A 17089-nucleotide genomic window follows, 5' to 3' on the forward strand; every position below is an offset into this window, starting at 1 on the left:
ATATGGCAACCTCGGCGGGCTGCATGGCGTGCACGCGACCCGCTGACGGAGACGCAACGACAGAGAGAGCGGCGCCACCAGCGTGACGAACACCGATTTCTACCGGAGAAAGCCGTGATAAAGTATGATTATCTTTATGAAAGCTAGTTAGTTTTTATTGCTATCAGCTCATAAACCATTTTTAAACGAGCAGGACGGTTATTTTGTTAAAATATGTATTTTAATCTGTTTTGCCGCTAACGGCGAGTTAGCTAACTTTAGCTAGGCCTGCTTTTTGAGCGAACCGGGGTCGGACTCGACATGGCCTTAAGTAATAACGTTTTACATATTACATTATAGTAACTTAATGCCAGATATTCTTCAAAGCGTATCGGCTTTTGTTGTGCTCTTGGTGGTATCTCTTGTGGTTTGCGGTCAAGTCGAGGAGACATTAGCCGTCCCGCCCTGCCCTTTCGTCGTCGACGGGATTAGCCGAAAGTAACGCAAGCTAAATAATGCGGACGAAAGATAGCAACGACAAGTCGACGCATTTTTCACCGACTGTGTTAGCAGCAACGAACAACCGCCGCCCGTATCACCGAGTTTAATGTTTTTGTTGCTTTGATCATAATTAAGTGTCTTAAATTTTGACAAATGTTAGTTTGAGCATCTCCTTCGTTGTTAGTTTCTGTTAATCTAACCATTTTGGCTAAATCTCGCGATAGTTTAGAGGATTTGGCTTTAACGAGAAGCCACTGCAAGAGGCTTTCATGTAGTTAACTTGAATGGTACGTAATATAGTCGACTTAACTTTTCTACGAAATTTCTCAGTTGGTCACATCAGCACACTTGGTTGCATTTTTTTGTACAGCATCTACAGTAATATTCTATTAAAAAAAAAAAAAAAAGGTTTACAGTGCTTAATGTTGTCATTTATTTTTTCAGGTGATCTTAAACATGGATGAGTGGGACGAAGCGGTAAGTTAGTTCACTCTCAAACCCCTAAATGTCATTTAAGTCCAGCTTTGTGGTTCCTGCCATAAACCTTGATAGTCAGCACTGGATTTAAATTCACTCCTGCTTACAGGAAACTACACCAACCAGCAGCATCTCAATTGGAGGTATGTTCTTTAGTTATATTACTGAAACCTTCTTTTGTAAATGAGAATTAAGCATGGAAGCAACAATATTTAGAATAACTTCTTAAGTTAAATGTATGTACTGTGTGAAATTAATATTGTGTGTTTAGTCACAGAAGGAGGCACCTGGAATGCTGACCGTGGTGAAAATAGAAGAGGTAAGTGTAGAAAAGGAGCTATTACTATATTAGCCGAAGATTACACTTAAATTACTTTTTTTTTTATTTCCCTCCAGGCGGTGGTGGAAGAGGTAGAGGCAGAGGAGGAGGATTTAGAAACTCATTTACCTCAGGTGCTTATTCTGCTTCTGCTGGTTCTCAAGAAATATGATTGACTAAATATATAGGTAATGTTAAGAATTGTGATATATCACTTTAGTCATGTAGTCCGCTTAACAATTGGCTGTAAAGTTTACTGAACTGATTTTGCACGCCGTGTTGTTTCTAGTCACTTAAAGCCAGTAGGTATGAGTTGTTAAATGTGGTGTAGTGTAGAGAGAAAAGTTGAACACCATGAGAATTGTGGAGGAATCTAATTTTGGTACTCTGACTTTTGATTTGTAGGTGGTGATGAGAATGCCAATGGTAAGCATTAGCAGTGTTAAATTAACTGGTGTCAATGAGAATGTTGTTCATCCTTGGTGCCACTGAACCTCTGATTTCTGCTTGATAGGTGGGGACAGCTGGAATAATACAGGAGGAGAAAGAGGTGGTTTCAGAGGAAGAGGAGGCAGAGGTAAGACATGAACTGTACCTAATACACTCACATACTGTAAATGTATTGAGCTGACTTAGCGTGATTGTGGGTTACCTGAACAAAATGTTTAAATACTTTCATAAATGTTTTATGTGGCAATGTTTAAATTTCCCTGTCAAAGTTTTAGACTTGAAGAATAACTTTCTTGAAAGCCTCTTAAATATATCACCACTGGAGGCTAGAACAGGCTCACAAAGTTTTTAGTTTTCTTCATGGAGGAAATCAGCTGTAGTCAACTTTGATGTTTCAGAAGATTTCAATGTGTGATCAGATTCACAAAAGGAAAACCTAAAATACTAGCCGAAACTTTTCAAACCACAAACATTACAATAGGCATTGCATTACACAAGATGTGAAGGCTTGCTGGGACAACTGTGAAGCAAATACTGTTTTGTAGAATCGCTTGGGAGTCAGTTTTTAGATTTTTAGGAGAACTGAATACTTTGAGACGTGTTCATGAAATGGTGTCGTAACAGCATGTATGTTCCATCAGGGCGTGCCCGAGGATTTGGCGGAGAGGATCGAAGTGAATTTGATGGTAATGTTTGCATATGTTGGGGTCTATTCTGAGTGCAGCTGACCTAAATGCATTTAATCTGATTTTGTGTGATATACCTTGATTTTACAGGTGACAACAGCAACAATGGAGTGAGGGAAAATGGTAGGGTTTGTTTTTTGTCTGGTTGTCTAACACATTTTCATTTTCTGCGTGTGAATCTTTATAAGTCAGTGTCATGTGTTTTGAACAGGGTTTAGAGGAAGAGGCCGCGGTGGGGAAAGAGGTGGCAGAGGAGGCGGTTTTAGACAAGGTATTACTTGATTCAGTCCTCTTAGAATGGATTTGCCATCACCCTCTGAACCCCAAGAAGTTTCTGGGTGTTTTTGCTCCTTTCACAATTTGATTGACTTTGGACAAATGTGTCACTGCAATATAAAGTCCTGCACCTCTATGGAAATGGTACAAGCATGCTAGAAGTAGAAAGAGTTCTTCGATGTCATTTTTTGCAGTGTGACACAATTGCAATGCCATGAATCATTTAAAAAAAAGAAACAATGAAACTTGAATTTCTTGATTATTCATTTTACAAAAATTTAAAACAATCTTAAATTTAGCATGTACATTTACTCTATCTTTAAACTAAGTCTTTTGGTAGAATGGAAATTCACGGAAGTTGTTTTTTTTTTTGTTTTTTTTTTAAACAGTTTCTTAGTGTCATTTTGGGGGGGGGGACAAACAAACAAGCATGCCTTTTAAACCCACACTATGTTTTGGGGTTCAGAGGGTTCATGTAGTTTCTGAACTTATTTCTAAATTCATAAAAATGTTTTGTTATCGAAGTAATGCAGTTTTATTTTGAAATGGGAAGAGCAGATAACTAATAACTGATCATGCATTGAAGGTGGTGACCAGGGTGGCAGAGGAGGCTTTGGAGGAGGTAAGTAAGCAACAATAAACACTGTGAAGAATAATTTTCTGTTAGTTAATGCCAGTTGTGTCCTTACAGGTTATCGTGGGAGAGATGAAGAGATCTTTCCAAGAGGTTATATTTATCTTTTTTTGATGATAAATGAAAACATTTGAGCTGTTTAGTGTGTATTTAAAACATTTCACTGGTGTAAATGACATCTTTATGTAATGCAGGGGGAGATAAAGATACAGAAAAGAAGGATGGCGGTGATGGTGACAGTAAGTGAAAGTCTTAAATGTAAATATATTCAGCATTCTTGGAGAATGATCAAGCTTCTTCCAGTCGTGCACCACATGCACAATTTCTACTGTGAATTGCAGGACCCAGGATCACATATGTACCCCCAACCCTCCCTGAAGATGAAGATTCCATTTTTTCCCACTATGAGTCGGGCATCAACTTCGACAAGTATGACGACATCTTGGTGGACGTCAGTGGCACAAACCCACCACAAGCTATCATGGTATGAAGTATAAAATAATCAGTTGGTTAAAAAATTATTTAGTAATCAGTAGGGGTGTAACAATACACGTATTTGTACCGAACCGTTTGGTACAGGCCCTTTCGGTTCGGTACAGAGGTGTACTGTGGTACGAAAATTTGAAGACTATTAAGAATGGCCAATGTACATAATTGTTTCAGTTGCAAGTGTTGCAGTATTGCGGAGCTAAAAAACAAGTAGGAGTTTCCACAGGATGTGACGGATTGTTTATTCTCCTGTCGGAGCTTCCTTATAAGCCCAGTCTGTATGCCTAGCAAATTGGATGGCTAATGTTAACAATAATAATAAAAAGCCAGAGCTCGAAGACGCTCCAGTGTCATTAAAGTCACCCGTTAGCGGTTTCCTGATGAAGTACGAAAAAGGAGAAAAACAAGACGAAAGCCGTATGTCCACACTATGAAGCGGCCCTCTACGCATCTGGCAACGCGTCAAACTTACACACTCATTTGAAAAGGCAGCATCCAAGCATAACTGCCCGCTGTGAGAAAAAAATAACAAACGTTGCACAGATTGTTACTGTGCTGGAGCTCTGACTCCATTCAGTCCTCAGTCCTCACTGCTGTCTTCTCAGTATTATCATGAATACGCTACAGCCAGGCAGCATCACAGGAGTGGGCTGAGCGGAGCTACTGACAGATAAGTTCATAATGACATTGTGACGTTAACAATGACTCTACATGTCTCCTGTTTCACTTTAACTCTTTTTGCCTTGTTTCATGACGAGTGACGCATGCCTCGTTGCGTCGGTCATGCTTTTCATATACGTTGCATTGCTAAAGTTGTGCTAACCTCCCTGTCTGTTTATGTTAGCATTAACATGGCTGTAGTTATGGCAACCTAGCATAGCGTTAGCTAACAGCTTAAAGCCAGTAAGTAACTGCAGAAATAACGTAAGTGTACAAAATATTAGAGAGTACAGAACGACCGTTCATCACTCCATCAGCTTCTTATTAATGATATCAATGTTAATTCAAATGCTACAGCTATGTTTTGATTATCCATGAATGTAATAGTGTAGATCACATGAATGCAGAACTTGCTGGAAATCCCAACATGGGTGGAAATGAGCTACTTGGCGGAGGTTTACGCTCTCAGTTCTCTTCTAGTTAGCCATGTTTTACAAACTCGTCCCATTTATGAACAGCACACAAGCTCAAATTTGGCTGCATAATACTCATTTATTTGAAAAATATTTATTTTTTCTATTTATCGCTAAACTTGGTTGTTTGCAGCAGTGTCTTCCTGTTTTATACTGGAAAAGAAGTTCAGTTACATTTACAGCTGACCAATACGCTGAAATTGTTAATGCTGCACTTGTACTTTTATTTATTTTATCTTGTTCATTTAATATTGAGAACGATGCAGCAGTATTTCTGTTACATTTGTATACATTGTACATTTAATTTGATTGACTGAGCTGCTAACAGCTTTTTGGTTTAATAAAGTAAACAAATGTTTGGGCTTAATTATGAGCAGGTTTTTTTTATTTTTTCGTTTGTCCCCTTAACTGAGAACTGAACCGTACTTTATCGAACCATGACTTCCGCACCGAGGTACCGTACCAAACTGTGATTTTTGTGTACCGTTACACCCCTACTAATCAGCAGTTAGCCACTGCATTTGAAGACATTTTTGTGTTCACACCAGAATCTTAAAACAAAATAACCAAATTAAAGAATGCTATCTTCAAAGTAAAATTGCCAAAATTACACCATTTATCCAGAAACTGTAATAACAGAATTGTTTGACTTTCAACTTTAAAACACTCTGAAGTAATTGTGTGATATGGAGTTTTGTTCAGGAAATTAGCAAAATCTAAGCTTGCAATTATGATATTCTTCAAATATCACGATTTCCTTGTATTGGTAACACCTGTGGGCACTTGGAAAAATACTGTAACTGTTAGTTCACATATGCACCAATGATTTATGTAGTTACAATGCAGACAAAGCATTATATAGCATCAGACTGCTCAGTTGTGGTTTCTGTTAACAGTGAGATACCAGTCAGCTGACAAGGAGTCAGGCAGAAATGCCAAAAAAAAACCCTGAGATCACAACACTCAAAGTGCTGTTAACCTTCCACAACAGAACACAACTTAAGTCGGAATTCTTCCCTCATATTCCGGTTTGACTGAACACATTGACTGGTGGATGGTGAGCGATGTAAACTTACCAATGCCCTGTTGTTTTTGAAAGTATTATAACTCACCTAAGAAGCTGTCAGTTTATTAAAATGTCTAAAACCGGGTCTGTGAACTCAGTTGAGGCAGCTGCATAAGTACCTCATCTCAAACTGGCATATGGCAACACATGTTGACTGTTCCTTGAAGCTTCTGTGTGTTTCATCTGTTGTGTATGTGATGGACCAGTCTGCTCTGTCAACAATTCAGACCTTTTTTTCCCCTCAGACTTTTGAAGAAGCAGCCTTGTGTGAGACCCTGAGTAAAAACGTGAGCAAATCTGGGTATGTCAAGCCGACCCCTGTGCAGAAACATGGCATCTCAATCATCTCTGCTGGCAGAGATCTCATGGCCTGTGCCCAGACTGGATCTGGTAAAACGGTGAGAGGAGGGAGAATCAACACCTGACCTGTAGATTTGCTTATGGACAGAATTTAAATGAGCTCTTCCTCCTCCAGGCTGCATTCTTGCTCCCCATCCTGCAGCAGCTGATGGTAGATGGTGTGGCAGCCAGTCAGTTCAGTGAGATTCAGGAACCTGAAGTTGTCATCGTGGCTCCAACTAGGGAGCTCATCAACCAGATTTTCCTGGAGGCCAGGAAGTTTGCCCATGGGTATGTTTTTAGACTTTGTCTTTGACAGAGGGCGGTTTCAGTGTGTTAAATGCACCCTGTGAATTCACCATGCAATGAGTGAAGTCCTCCTGGCTTTTAACCTTGGTCTCCTCTGTTGCAGGACTTGTGTGCGCCCAGTTGTGGTTTATGGTGGAGTCAGCACCGGATACCAAATCAGAGAAATCTCAAGGGGATGCAACTTGTTGTGTGGCACACCAGGGCGACTGTTGGATGTGATTGGAAGAGGAAAGGTAAAGTAATTTAAAGTTTCTAGTCATTTGATGTTTTCTTCGAAGTTGCACAGTCTTGAGTTGAAGGCTTAAACATTGCAGCTAAATGAAATATGTGCTGCAGGTTGGGCTGAGCAAAGTGCGATACTTGGTGCTGGATGAAGCGGACCGGATGCTGGATATGGGTTTTGAGCCTGACATGCGGCGGCTGGTGACTTCCCCAGGAATGCCGTCCAAAGAGAACCGTCAGACTCTGATGTTTAGTGCCACCTACCCTGAAGACATCCAAAAGTTTGCTCATTAATCCACCACAACTTTCACTGCTAATGTTGACAACAGTGTCTGAGCTGGACTGCTGGTTGGCTTGTTTGAGTATGGAAATGTGTTTTACAGGATGGCAGCAGACTTTCTCAAGAGTGACTACTTGTTCTTGGCTGTGGGGGTCGTGGGCGGAGCCTGCAGTGATGTGGAGCAGATACTGAAGCAAGTCACCAGGTTCTCCAAGAGGGAGCAGCTTCTTGACCTTGTCAAGACCACAGGTACTTTCTTGGCAACTATTTTAAAGCTTTTAGGTTGCCAATGTAGAGAAGAAAATCCAAACATAAACAAGTCAAATCACTCCACTATTATGCACGATTTGCCAGAATATCATAATCTCAACAATACACTCTAATATCAGGAGTTTTTTATGCTGAAAATATGAAGTATTTGTTTTTGCAGCACATGTTTGTGTTCAATTAAAGTAGAAACTTGAAATGGTTCGATTAGTGACATTACTACTAGTTTTGATGACTGATGTTGGATGCAGGATCTGAACGCACCATGGTGTTTGTGGAGACCAAGAGACAGGCCGATTTTATTGCCGCGTTCTTGTGCCAGGAGGAAGTTCCAACTACCAGCATTCATGGGTAAGTGCTCTTTCTAGGGTTCTTGACTTAACACATTATTTTCATCTGGATAATCGTGTCTTTTGTTGCCCGGCAGCGACCGTGAGCAGCGAGAGCGAGAGATGGCCCTGGCAGACTTCCGCTCTGGCAGATGTCCAATTCTAGTGGCAACCTCTGTAGCTGCCCGTGGTCTGGATATTCCAGATGTGCAGCATGTGGTGAACTTTGACCTCCCAAACAACATAGACGATTATGTCCACCGTATTGGGAGAACTGGCCGCTGTGGAAACACTGGGAGAGCAGTGTCTTTCTATGACCCAGATGCTGATAGTCAGTTGGCTCGCTCTCTGGTCGCAATTCTGTCCCAGGTAAGATCCCACCAACATCATCACTGTTCCTATTGAGACTTACGACTTCATTTGAGAATTCATCTGGTGTTCAGTGAAGAGCTGGGTCTTTAGACTTTTCTTAAAGACTGAGAGGGAGTCAGCAGATTGAACAGTGTTTCTGAAAGGCTGTGACTTTGCAGCTGGTTACAGATTGGACTTTAGCACCATGTCAGTGATTATTCCTGAGCTGTGTCAAGCACAGTGGGTATAGATGATGAAGAGCCTTCTGGCACAGCCTCTCCTCATTACAACACTTGTTGTGAGCTCCATTTGTTATCCTGGTACATGTGAAATGGGTAAGATGCAGTGACAGACAGTTTACATGGTCACAAATTTTGGGCTGCACAACCAAAACAAAAAGACTGTGTTGTTGGAGCACGAAGCCCATCTCTCAAGGGCAACTGTCAGTCACCACCAGGGGAGGTCTGTGGGTGCAGATAGGGGTGATGAGAGGCGACTGCAGACAAGTGAGCCTCGGGAGAGATGCAGCACAGCCGCAGGAGAGCAATGGAGGGCGAAGGGTCTCCATTATCAAGGGACATGATAACCTGTTATTAGCCAGGGAAAGAGAACATTTCAGATTTTTTTTTATACAGGCAAACTTTGTCATTTACTTTAATGGCAGTTTGCATGTGATGCATTTAAGGGAAACTGGAGGACATTCTGTTAAACTTTTTTTTTTAATGTACCAATGGGAGCCAACATGTACCACTGGGAAGAATTTAAAGAGCAGCCAGTCAGTCTTCAGTGTTTTCATGTGTTGGTTGGGATTGACAGGCTCAGCAGGAGGTGCCCTCATGGTTAGAGGAGTCTGCGTTCAGAAGCCACGGGACTACTGGCTTCAGCAATGCCAGGAAGACTTTTGCCTCCACAGACTCCAGAAAGGTAACACGTTTGTCTGTTTTGTGGTTGCGTATGCTTTTCGTCTACAGTTTTTCTGATCTCTGTGTGACCTTCAGTGTCCTCAGGGTCAACATTCAGGCTCTTTCCAAGACGATGCTGTGAAGAACCAGCCAGCAGCACAGACCGCAGCTGATGATGAAGAGTGGGAGTAGAGACGGCACGAGAGCAGCACACTCACAGGATTGATTTAAGTTCTTTTTCTTTTGAGGTGTTCATCTCGTATTTATCAGTGTTTTTGTTTGGAGAGCCAGATTGTTTCTCATACTGGACAAAGTTAAGATGTCAAGTGTTGTGTTAAATGAGGAACCAGCTCTTGTATAATGTGTATAATCTGCCAATTTGGTCAGTTTTCACTGACATACTTTTCTTTTTTTTTATCTTTACCTGCATTTACAATGGTTAATGGTTACAATGCATCTGACGTAAAGGCCAAACTTTCATGTCATATTACAAATATATTTTGCTTCCTCTAGGAAAAAAGGTGAACAATAAATAAATATTTGTTCAAAGCAAAGTTTGCATTTGTTGTCAAATTGATTGAATGTGAGGCAGTTCAAGTGAGTCCCACCTCAGTGACTTTAAGTCAGTTTAGGCATTGAAGTGTGTCTTTGCTGACTGAATGGTGATGGATACATTAAAGTGTTAAAAAAAAAAGAATTTTAGTGTATTCCTCATCATGCACTATTTAGTTTCTTTACAAAGACAAATGCACGATTGCAAGAAACAGTGCTGCTTAAGGTTTGTAGCAGCAGTCAGTCTTTGAGCACAGGTCACTGACTGATCGGTAGACTGATTGGAATAAACAGGTCCAAAAGATCAAGTAATTATTAATGTTCCTTAAGCTTCATCTCAACATTACTGACTAATTTGTCAGGGCAGTAAAGCTCCAATACAAGGATGTCTGTTCTGCTGCATAACAAGCTTGAAAAGCATCTATTTCAACATTACATGAATATTTCAGTGACATAGGTACATATGGCTATGAAAAAAATATTAAAGTCTAAAGAAGGAAAGGCACGCACACCTGGGCCCACTGGGTTGGATGCTGGATCACAGAATGTCGTGATGAATGCTGTGCATTATGGGTACTTAAGATGGCAGCCTCAGTCTAATGGTTAGCAGTCTGAGGAAGAGCATTTTGCTCGAAACGTCACGCCAATAAATTGTATAAGGGAGCCTGTTTTTGGTGTATGAAAAAATATTGAAATAAATAGATGTCAGGTCATGATTATCTATATACAACATTTATTTATGAATTACCCTTACAATTTAAAGTACTGGAGTTAAGTTGTTTATGGAGTGAGTTGATTAAATACAATTCTATAAAACTCATATAAATGATTTAAAACTATTTTACTTCACTAATATCAGGGCTAAGACCCTACTGTATTATTTGGGAAAAGTAACCTAACTAGATAAAATTATAGTTAAGATCTTATGATATTTTTGAAATATAAATGAAAGGCCAACAAATCTTGATTCACTTTATCCCCTATGAGCAAGCTTTTCTTCATTTTTATTTTTGTTTGTTAATTTGTGAGGTGGAGTTTGCATGTTATTTAATAATTGCAGTCATTTATATATATATTGTACCTTTTCAATTTATTTTATTGCCATATTTATTCACTTTAGAGGAAAAATTTATTTCTTAATTTCACATTGAATACTCCCACATACTCCGCCCGTCGTGGGCGGGACTCTGGTGACGTCGTTCTGATCGGCTCAATCTGATTGGCCAGTCACACCCTGTCTGTCCGTTTCAAAACTGTTTTCTTCCGGCACCCGTAGAAATGAGTCCTCAGACAGACGTGTTGAAGCTAGAAGCTAAAGTTGACAGTTTGCTGTGTTCGGCGGCAGAGAAACAACAGAATATTTGTGTCTAGTGCGGAAACCATGAAAGGAAAAGTAAAACCCAAGGTAAGACTGACTAAAGCTAGAGTTGACTTGATACGAGGCTCAGACATTTAGCTGTTTGTCAGTGAGAGTAACCACTCTTAATTTTTTAAATGCTTGACATATTAAAAAACGAGTTTCCGATACATCTAAACATGACAGAAGACGTATCCATGTGGATTTTATTTTTAATATCTGTCATTGTAAGCGAGATACAAGTTGTCCACTGTAGTGTCACTTCACAGCTGTTTATAATACACTTGAAACGCAAAACTCTGAAGGTGAACATAAATACCACCATGAAACCTGCACAGCTGATTCATTTCATTCAGATCCTTACATTTTGTATTACTGTTTTTCTAAAATGTTATATTTAATGGCATTATCTCATAAAAAAATGTGCAAATTTGCATAAAAATCCAGAACAGAAATCTGAACTTTGGATAAAGTCAGATTCAAATTCAAGCTCATTTTGTTAACATGTTGGAGTCAAAGGTTGTTACAGAGAGGATTTTGAAAATCATCTTTTACTGTTCTATAAATCAGAAAATACTCTCATCAGCCAGAAAATCTAATTTCTCCATGTTCTTATGAAGAAAATGTTCCTTACATCAGGCTGTATAAAAAAAAATCAATCAATCACTTTTATCAGATATTCCACAGGTGTTAAACAATATGGGTACAGAATATTTGACCCAGTTGTGGTGCATAAGTACAAAACAAGCCCTCTCCGCATATTTATATAAAAAAAATGATGATCTGTCTTCCTGGCAGGTGGTGACATCAGGGAGGCTGACCGGAGCTGCCAGAGCGACTCAGTGAGTCCACCAGCTTGTATCCACCTCTATAAAGAGGCAGTTTGACTTTCAAATCACCTTATATTCCTGTTTGCACTCCTCTAACTCTTGTGTTGTGCGCTTCTCCTCTAACTTGTGTTGTCAGAGTGACTGTAAAGCCAGCAGCAGCATCCCGCCCCGAGCCAGCCTACTCTCTGTACTCCACAGACTCCGAAGACCAGGTGAAGAACTGAGCTGTTTGTGCAGGATCAAAAGCAACGTGATTTTAAAGGGATGCTTTGCTTCAGCAATCATTGATTTCAAGTCTTGAAAAAGTTGCTTGGGGATTATATCTAGCTGTACTTTTTACTGACAGATACTGTGATTCAGCTTACTGGTTAGTGTTTTTGTGTGTTAGGGGTGGAGTATGTTTGGAATAATCCCAGCTGTGTTCTGTCCTTAGGTCACCACTCTCCATAAGGGTCTGGACCGCTGTGCTGCCTTGCTCGGCGGCATTCTTCAGGCTGAAAAAGCAGGTCAGATGGGTTTCCTAACTTTATAAAGCAGTCAATAGTTTACTAAAACAAATAGTTGATCAATTGACGGGTTGATTGAAAAAAACAAAAAACAAACACTCAACAGCAGTTTTTATAATCCTTCAGTCAAGCAAAAGTACTGAGGACTGTTGAAAAACATACAAAATGCTTAATTGATGAATGAAGATAATAATAAATGTGTGTGTGTGTCTAAGCTTCGCCAAGCGTTCCAAGAACAGTGAAGGTTGGAGCAGCCAAATCAAGACGATCAGCCTCATTTGGAGGGAAGAGCATTAAGAAAGTACCTCCAAAGACAGGTGGGTGTGTTTAGGAATGTGTGTGAGGTTTGCTTGAGTTTATTTGACACTGCTACGACAACATTAGATTACAGACAACTACAAAATGTGAAGAATGATGCCAACTAACTTATATGGTCACATGAAGCCTGATGAAACTTTCAGGTTTCTTTGCGTTTGGAAAGATTCTTCAGAAACATTTTTTTCACTTTAAATTTTCTTGTTTTTACTTTATACTTCAGGGCCTGAATTTTAAATACAGTTTTTCTAAAAAAAAAAATGTTTTTGATGCTCACCTCCAGCCCAGAAGAGTTCCCAGTCCGGCCGGCGTGGACCAGGCGCTGCATCTCCAAGAACCCATCACTCCACTCCTCCAGCTGCACACTCTGGAGTGAAGCTGCATCCACCGAAGAAACAAGCCCACAAGCTGCTGCTCTCACCTCCTGCACTCGTCCAAACACTTCAGCACCTCTCCCACAGCGTCCCTCCACCCAGGACCTCCACCCCTCCACTGCAGCCCAGCGCCTCCATCCTTCTGTCTGTGCACCAGTCGTCCTCCCCTTTAGACCAGCTGCCTCCCCGTCAGGCTGCAGCTCCACACAGTCAAGCTGAGGCTGATGGAGAAGAGGAGTTTGTTCCTGTGAGGGACGTCAGTATGAAGAAAACTTCCACAGACTCAAACACAAACACCTGCGCCGTGGAGATGTCAAATCTGCAGCTGGAGCCTGGAAAGGATGGTAAAGTAACACAGGAGAGCAACGATGAAGAGAAAGCAAAGACAGTTCAGTATCTGCTGAGAGAACTCAAGGCTCTGATCGCTGGACAAGGTAACCTGAGGTGTCTTTTGATACACCGGCTTACTCTCTTGTTTGTGGTTTTATTGAAATGGTAGCAGGATTTAGAAATGGTCCACACATTTAGCCTCAACCTTCCATTGAAGAAATGTTGATTCCATGTGCAGGCAGTGTAGCAGAGAGGCTGCTCAGTCATCTGGAACAGACGGTGTCCTCACCGCAGATGAATGTTGGTAGTTTAAACATCCAGCAGACGGAGAGTGAACCAGACCTGCCGTCGCTGCTCAGCCAGAACACTCAACTCCGCAGGTAACTCAGACCGCCTTTAACCTCTCCGTGCTTTTACTTCATGTTCCAGATGTTCACTGACTCACTGTTGTGTGTTCCAGGCGTGTTAGGATTCTGAACCAGCAGTTGAAGGAAAGAGAGAAAGCGGAGAGACGTCAGAACCTGGAGGTGCTCTGTGACTCACAAGGTAAAGCCATGTATGTGTGTGAATGTGTGTTTAATTGTATTCCTCATGTTGTAGCGACATAGATCTACTTACATAGTCGTATTAAGGTGATCCACTTCACTTTTAGGCACTAAAAAGCAAGTGCCCATGATGTAATTTATCATATTTTATGGTGCAGACTAAAGCTCCTCTCCGGTAATCTGACAACATCTCAGCTCCATGTCTGAATGAGCAACCTGCTGGCTTTTCTCACCAGGTTGAACCTCGTAGCATTTCTGTATCACTGTTAACCTGACACAAGTCTGAACTGACTGCAGTCACAGTAACAGATTGGCACGAGTACTTCTAGCTGTGTGAAGTGATGTATTGCCAAAGACACAGGTTGTTGCCAGAATCCCAAAAACACATTTACTTTTTCCTCCAACTTCACATCTCTTACAACCTTAAATGTCCATAAAAATAAAAATTTACCACTATGAAATCTAAAAGAGATCAGAATGAATCAACCCACCAATACTTACTGCAATCCAGGTTCTGACGAACAGAAGCAGAAGTTTAGTTTGTTGCTTCCAGCTGTTTTTTCTTTGAGTGTATTAAATACCTGCAGCATCAAACAGCAGCACAATCCATAAGATTGTCTCCAAAGCAAGACAGTTTTGCGCATTTACTCACGTCAGCAGTAACTTCATTCATTCCTTATGATTAGGGATTATTCCCAACATGGAGACAGGATCAATCAGGATCTAACAGAAAGTCAAGTTAGAGGTTAAGGCAAATACTGGTTATAGTCAAGATGGAAAAGTGAATTAAAGTCGATATAATGTCCTCTGAAGTGATGGGATTGTGTTGAACTGTGCATTTATGTCAGGACTGTTACAATAGTGGACTCCTGTGTTTCTCCACAGTACTGAGTCTGCAGGAGGAGCTCATTACCGCTCAGTCCAGACTGCGGGAAGTCCAGGACGACCTCACAGAACTACGGAAAGCCCTTCAGGACACACAGAGCCAGCTGAGAGACCGAGAGGCAGAGAATGCACTCATGAAGACAGGTTCTGACTCACTTACATCACATAGCATGGAAGTCTTGCTGAGAAGTCATTATCCTCATCAGCTGGAAAGCTTCATTTAATCCATAGTTTGCTATTTAGTATGTTGGATATACTGTAGGACTAAAGCTTTATGCACTAATGTCCAAGTGATGCAGATTTTTGAGGCCATAGTCAGTGTTGATCATAAACTTTTGATGGTACATGATGTAATCTAGGGTGGCGCAGTTGGTTAGCACTGTTGCCTCGCAGCAAGAAGGTTGCCGGTTCGCGTCCCAGCACTGGAATCTTTCTGCGTGGAGTTTGCATGTTCTCCCCATGCAGCGTGGGTTCTCTCCGGGTTCTCCGGCTTCCTCCCACACAGTCCAAAAACATGTTGAGGTTAATTGGTGATTCTAAATTGTCCGTAGATGTGAATGTGAGTGTGCTTGGTTGTCTGTCTCTAAGTGTGGCCCTGTGATAGACTGGTGACCTGTCCAGGGTGTCTCCTGCCTTCACCCTGAGTCAGCTGGGATAGACTCCAGCCCCCCATGACCCTAGTGAGGATTAAGCGGTGTATAGATGATGGATGGATGATGTAATCTAAGTGTTTTGCATATGTGACTGAGTGCAGACTTGGAGGCCACAAGAAGCCGGCTACTGGACAGTGAACGTGAGAAGAGTGAGCTGGTGTCACTCGCCCAGCAAAGACTAGAGGAGATAGGAAACCTCAACAGGTGAGCCAGTGTATCTGTATCTGTTGAGTACTTTTTGCCCCTGATCCATTTCAACCCAACTCATTTATTTTTTTGTGTTTGCTGATACCAAGTCCCTATCTGATCGCATTTTCATGGATAATGTACACTTCAAATACATTTATTAAAATCAATTCAATATTTACTTGACAGCTGTATCGCTCTGCATCCAAACTGTTCGTCATTGTTACGTAGGTGGTCATGAACCTTGTAGTAAAGCTCCAGTACGGTACTGTCTGACATGTAGTGTCGAGAAGCCTGTATTCTCTTCATGCTTGTTAGAACGTGTGGTGTAGATTAGCTGTGGTACCTCGTTGTGCCACCAGGTGGAGCCTTTAGCAAAATTGTGCAAGCAGAGCACTGTACGTTCCAATAAGACTACAGGCAGTTCAGTGTTGGCAAAGACAGAGACTTCTGTGATGCTTAATGTCCTTCAGCCAGAGCTGATGTATTTTAAGTAAGTGTTCTGTCAAAATTGGGGTTAATATTGATCATTTTAAAGTTCAGGACATCCCTACAAAATATTAATTCTGAATGAGTCATTGTGAGAAGTTAAGCACTGAGCCTCGTGTCTCTTCTCTTTGTTTCAGGCTCCTTCAGAGTCAGAGTTCATCAGATTGTCCTACTCTTGTTGACTCCTCACTGTCAGAAACAAGACAACATTTTAAGCACAAGCAAGATCCACCAGTGCCCCCCACTGACCGCATCACCGAGTACCTCATGTCTCTAGGCCATGTGGCTGCAGAGAAAGAAGAAAACACACGATCACATCCTGATGTCAGACCTCAGCAGAGTCCAGAAGTCCAGTCATGCGGGCAGCGGCTGGAAAAGCAGCGAATGCAGCTGTCCCAGTGCGACGCTGAATCTGTCCTGTCTGACTGGAGCATGAAGTCAGGGTCGACCTTTGACACCAGAGACGAGGCAGCGTTCAGAGACGGACTGGCAGCTCTGGACGCCAGCATAGCCAGTCTGCAGAAGACGATTCAGCTGGATATGAGGAGATGATGGAGCTTCTACATGAGCTGCTGTTCTTAATGAATTATGTTGTGATGCACAGCCTGTATTGCATGCTGCATTTTGCGGATTAGTTGTCTAAAGTTATATTTAGGATTTAAAATCTTTTTATACATATATTAAATGTATTTATCTTGTTGATGATGGAGGCACAGGACCATAAAGGTTTTAGCAGCAGACTGGTTTGTTCCCAGTTGGTATTAAATGGTTTACAAATATATGCACGTGTATTTCCTTATTTCACTGTAGTGGGATGTTTAGGAGCACATTCTTTGGTCAGATGAGATCAAGATAAATGTATATTTATCTGGGAGTGTTCCTACTGTTCTTGTCAGAGGTAAGCCAGCCACTGTAAGGTGATACAGTTTTCAGTTATTTAACATTTAAGACATGTTACACTGGTGTGTACTTACAGCTGTTGTATACTAAAGCTCTCAAACTGTGTAACTGGGTCTTAATTATGGGGAACATTTTCCTGCAGAGCCTCAAACACGATA

General features: G+C 41.2%; 2 protein-coding genes across 2 annotated transcripts; both read left to right on the plus strand.

Annotated features, from left to right (window-relative positions):
• The first annotated feature begins 936 nt into the window (after positions 1 to 936).
• Positions 937 to 9201, plus strand: ddx4 (DEAD (Asp-Glu-Ala-Asp) box polypeptide 4). Its single transcript, XM_008279811.1, has 22 exons — positions 937 to 954; positions 1067 to 1100; positions 1229 to 1276; positions 1354 to 1410; positions 1682 to 1702; positions 1791 to 1853; positions 2368 to 2412; positions 2503 to 2535; positions 2624 to 2683; positions 3275 to 3310; positions 3380 to 3415; positions 3517 to 3561; positions 3664 to 3806; positions 6256 to 6408; positions 6486 to 6640; positions 6762 to 6891; positions 6995 to 7161; positions 7264 to 7409; positions 7679 to 7778; positions 7855 to 8125; positions 8924 to 9031; positions 9115 to 9201. Exons 1-22 carry the CDS (start codon positions 937 to 939, stop codon positions 9199 to 9201), a joined length of 1956 nt encoding a protein of 651 aa, XP_008278033.1.
• Positions 9202 to 10817: 1616 nt separating this feature from the next.
• On the plus strand, positions 10818 to 16812 carry ccdc14 (coiled-coil domain containing 14). Its single transcript, XM_008279785.1, has 11 exons — positions 10818 to 10966; positions 11717 to 11760; positions 11885 to 11960; positions 12182 to 12254; positions 12470 to 12571; positions 12853 to 13377; positions 13512 to 13653; positions 13734 to 13819; positions 14704 to 14847; positions 15458 to 15560; positions 16169 to 16812. Exons 1-11 carry the CDS (start codon positions 10943 to 10945, stop codon positions 16581 to 16583), a joined length of 1734 nt encoding a protein of 577 aa, XP_008278007.1. The 5' UTR covers positions 10818 to 10942; the 3' UTR covers positions 16584 to 16812.
• The last annotated feature ends 277 nt before the right edge of the window (positions 16813 to 17089 follow it).

Source organism: Stegastes partitus, unplaced genomic scaffold (assembly GCF_000690725.1).
Source record: "Stegastes partitus isolate 25-593 unplaced genomic scaffold, Stegastes_partitus-1.0.2 Scaffold170, whole genome shotgun sequence".
Lineage (NCBI taxonomy): Eukaryota > Metazoa > Chordata > Actinopteri > Pomacentridae > Stegastes > Stegastes partitus.

Coding starts and splice junctions, on each gene's coding strand:
- ddx4 (XM_008279811.1), top strand. Junction 1,703..1,790: donor TGGTGATGAGAATGCCAATG/GTAAGCATTAGC, acceptor TCTGCTTGATAG/GTGGGGACAGCTGGAATAAT. Junction 7,779..7,854: donor CCAACTACCAGCATTCATGG/GTAAGTGCTCTT, acceptor GTTGCCCGGCAG/CGACCGTGAGCAGCGAGAGC.
- ccdc14 (XM_008279785.1), top strand. CDS start 10,943: ATGAAAGGAAAAGTAAAACCCAAG. Junction 10,967..11,716: donor AAGGAAAAGTAAAACCCAAG/GTAAGACTGACT, acceptor TCTTCCTGGCAG/GTGGTGACATCAGGGAGGCT. Junction 13,378..13,511: donor GGCTCTGATCGCTGGACAAG/GTAACCTGAGGT, acceptor TTCCATGTGCAG/GCAGTGTAGCAGAGAGGCTG.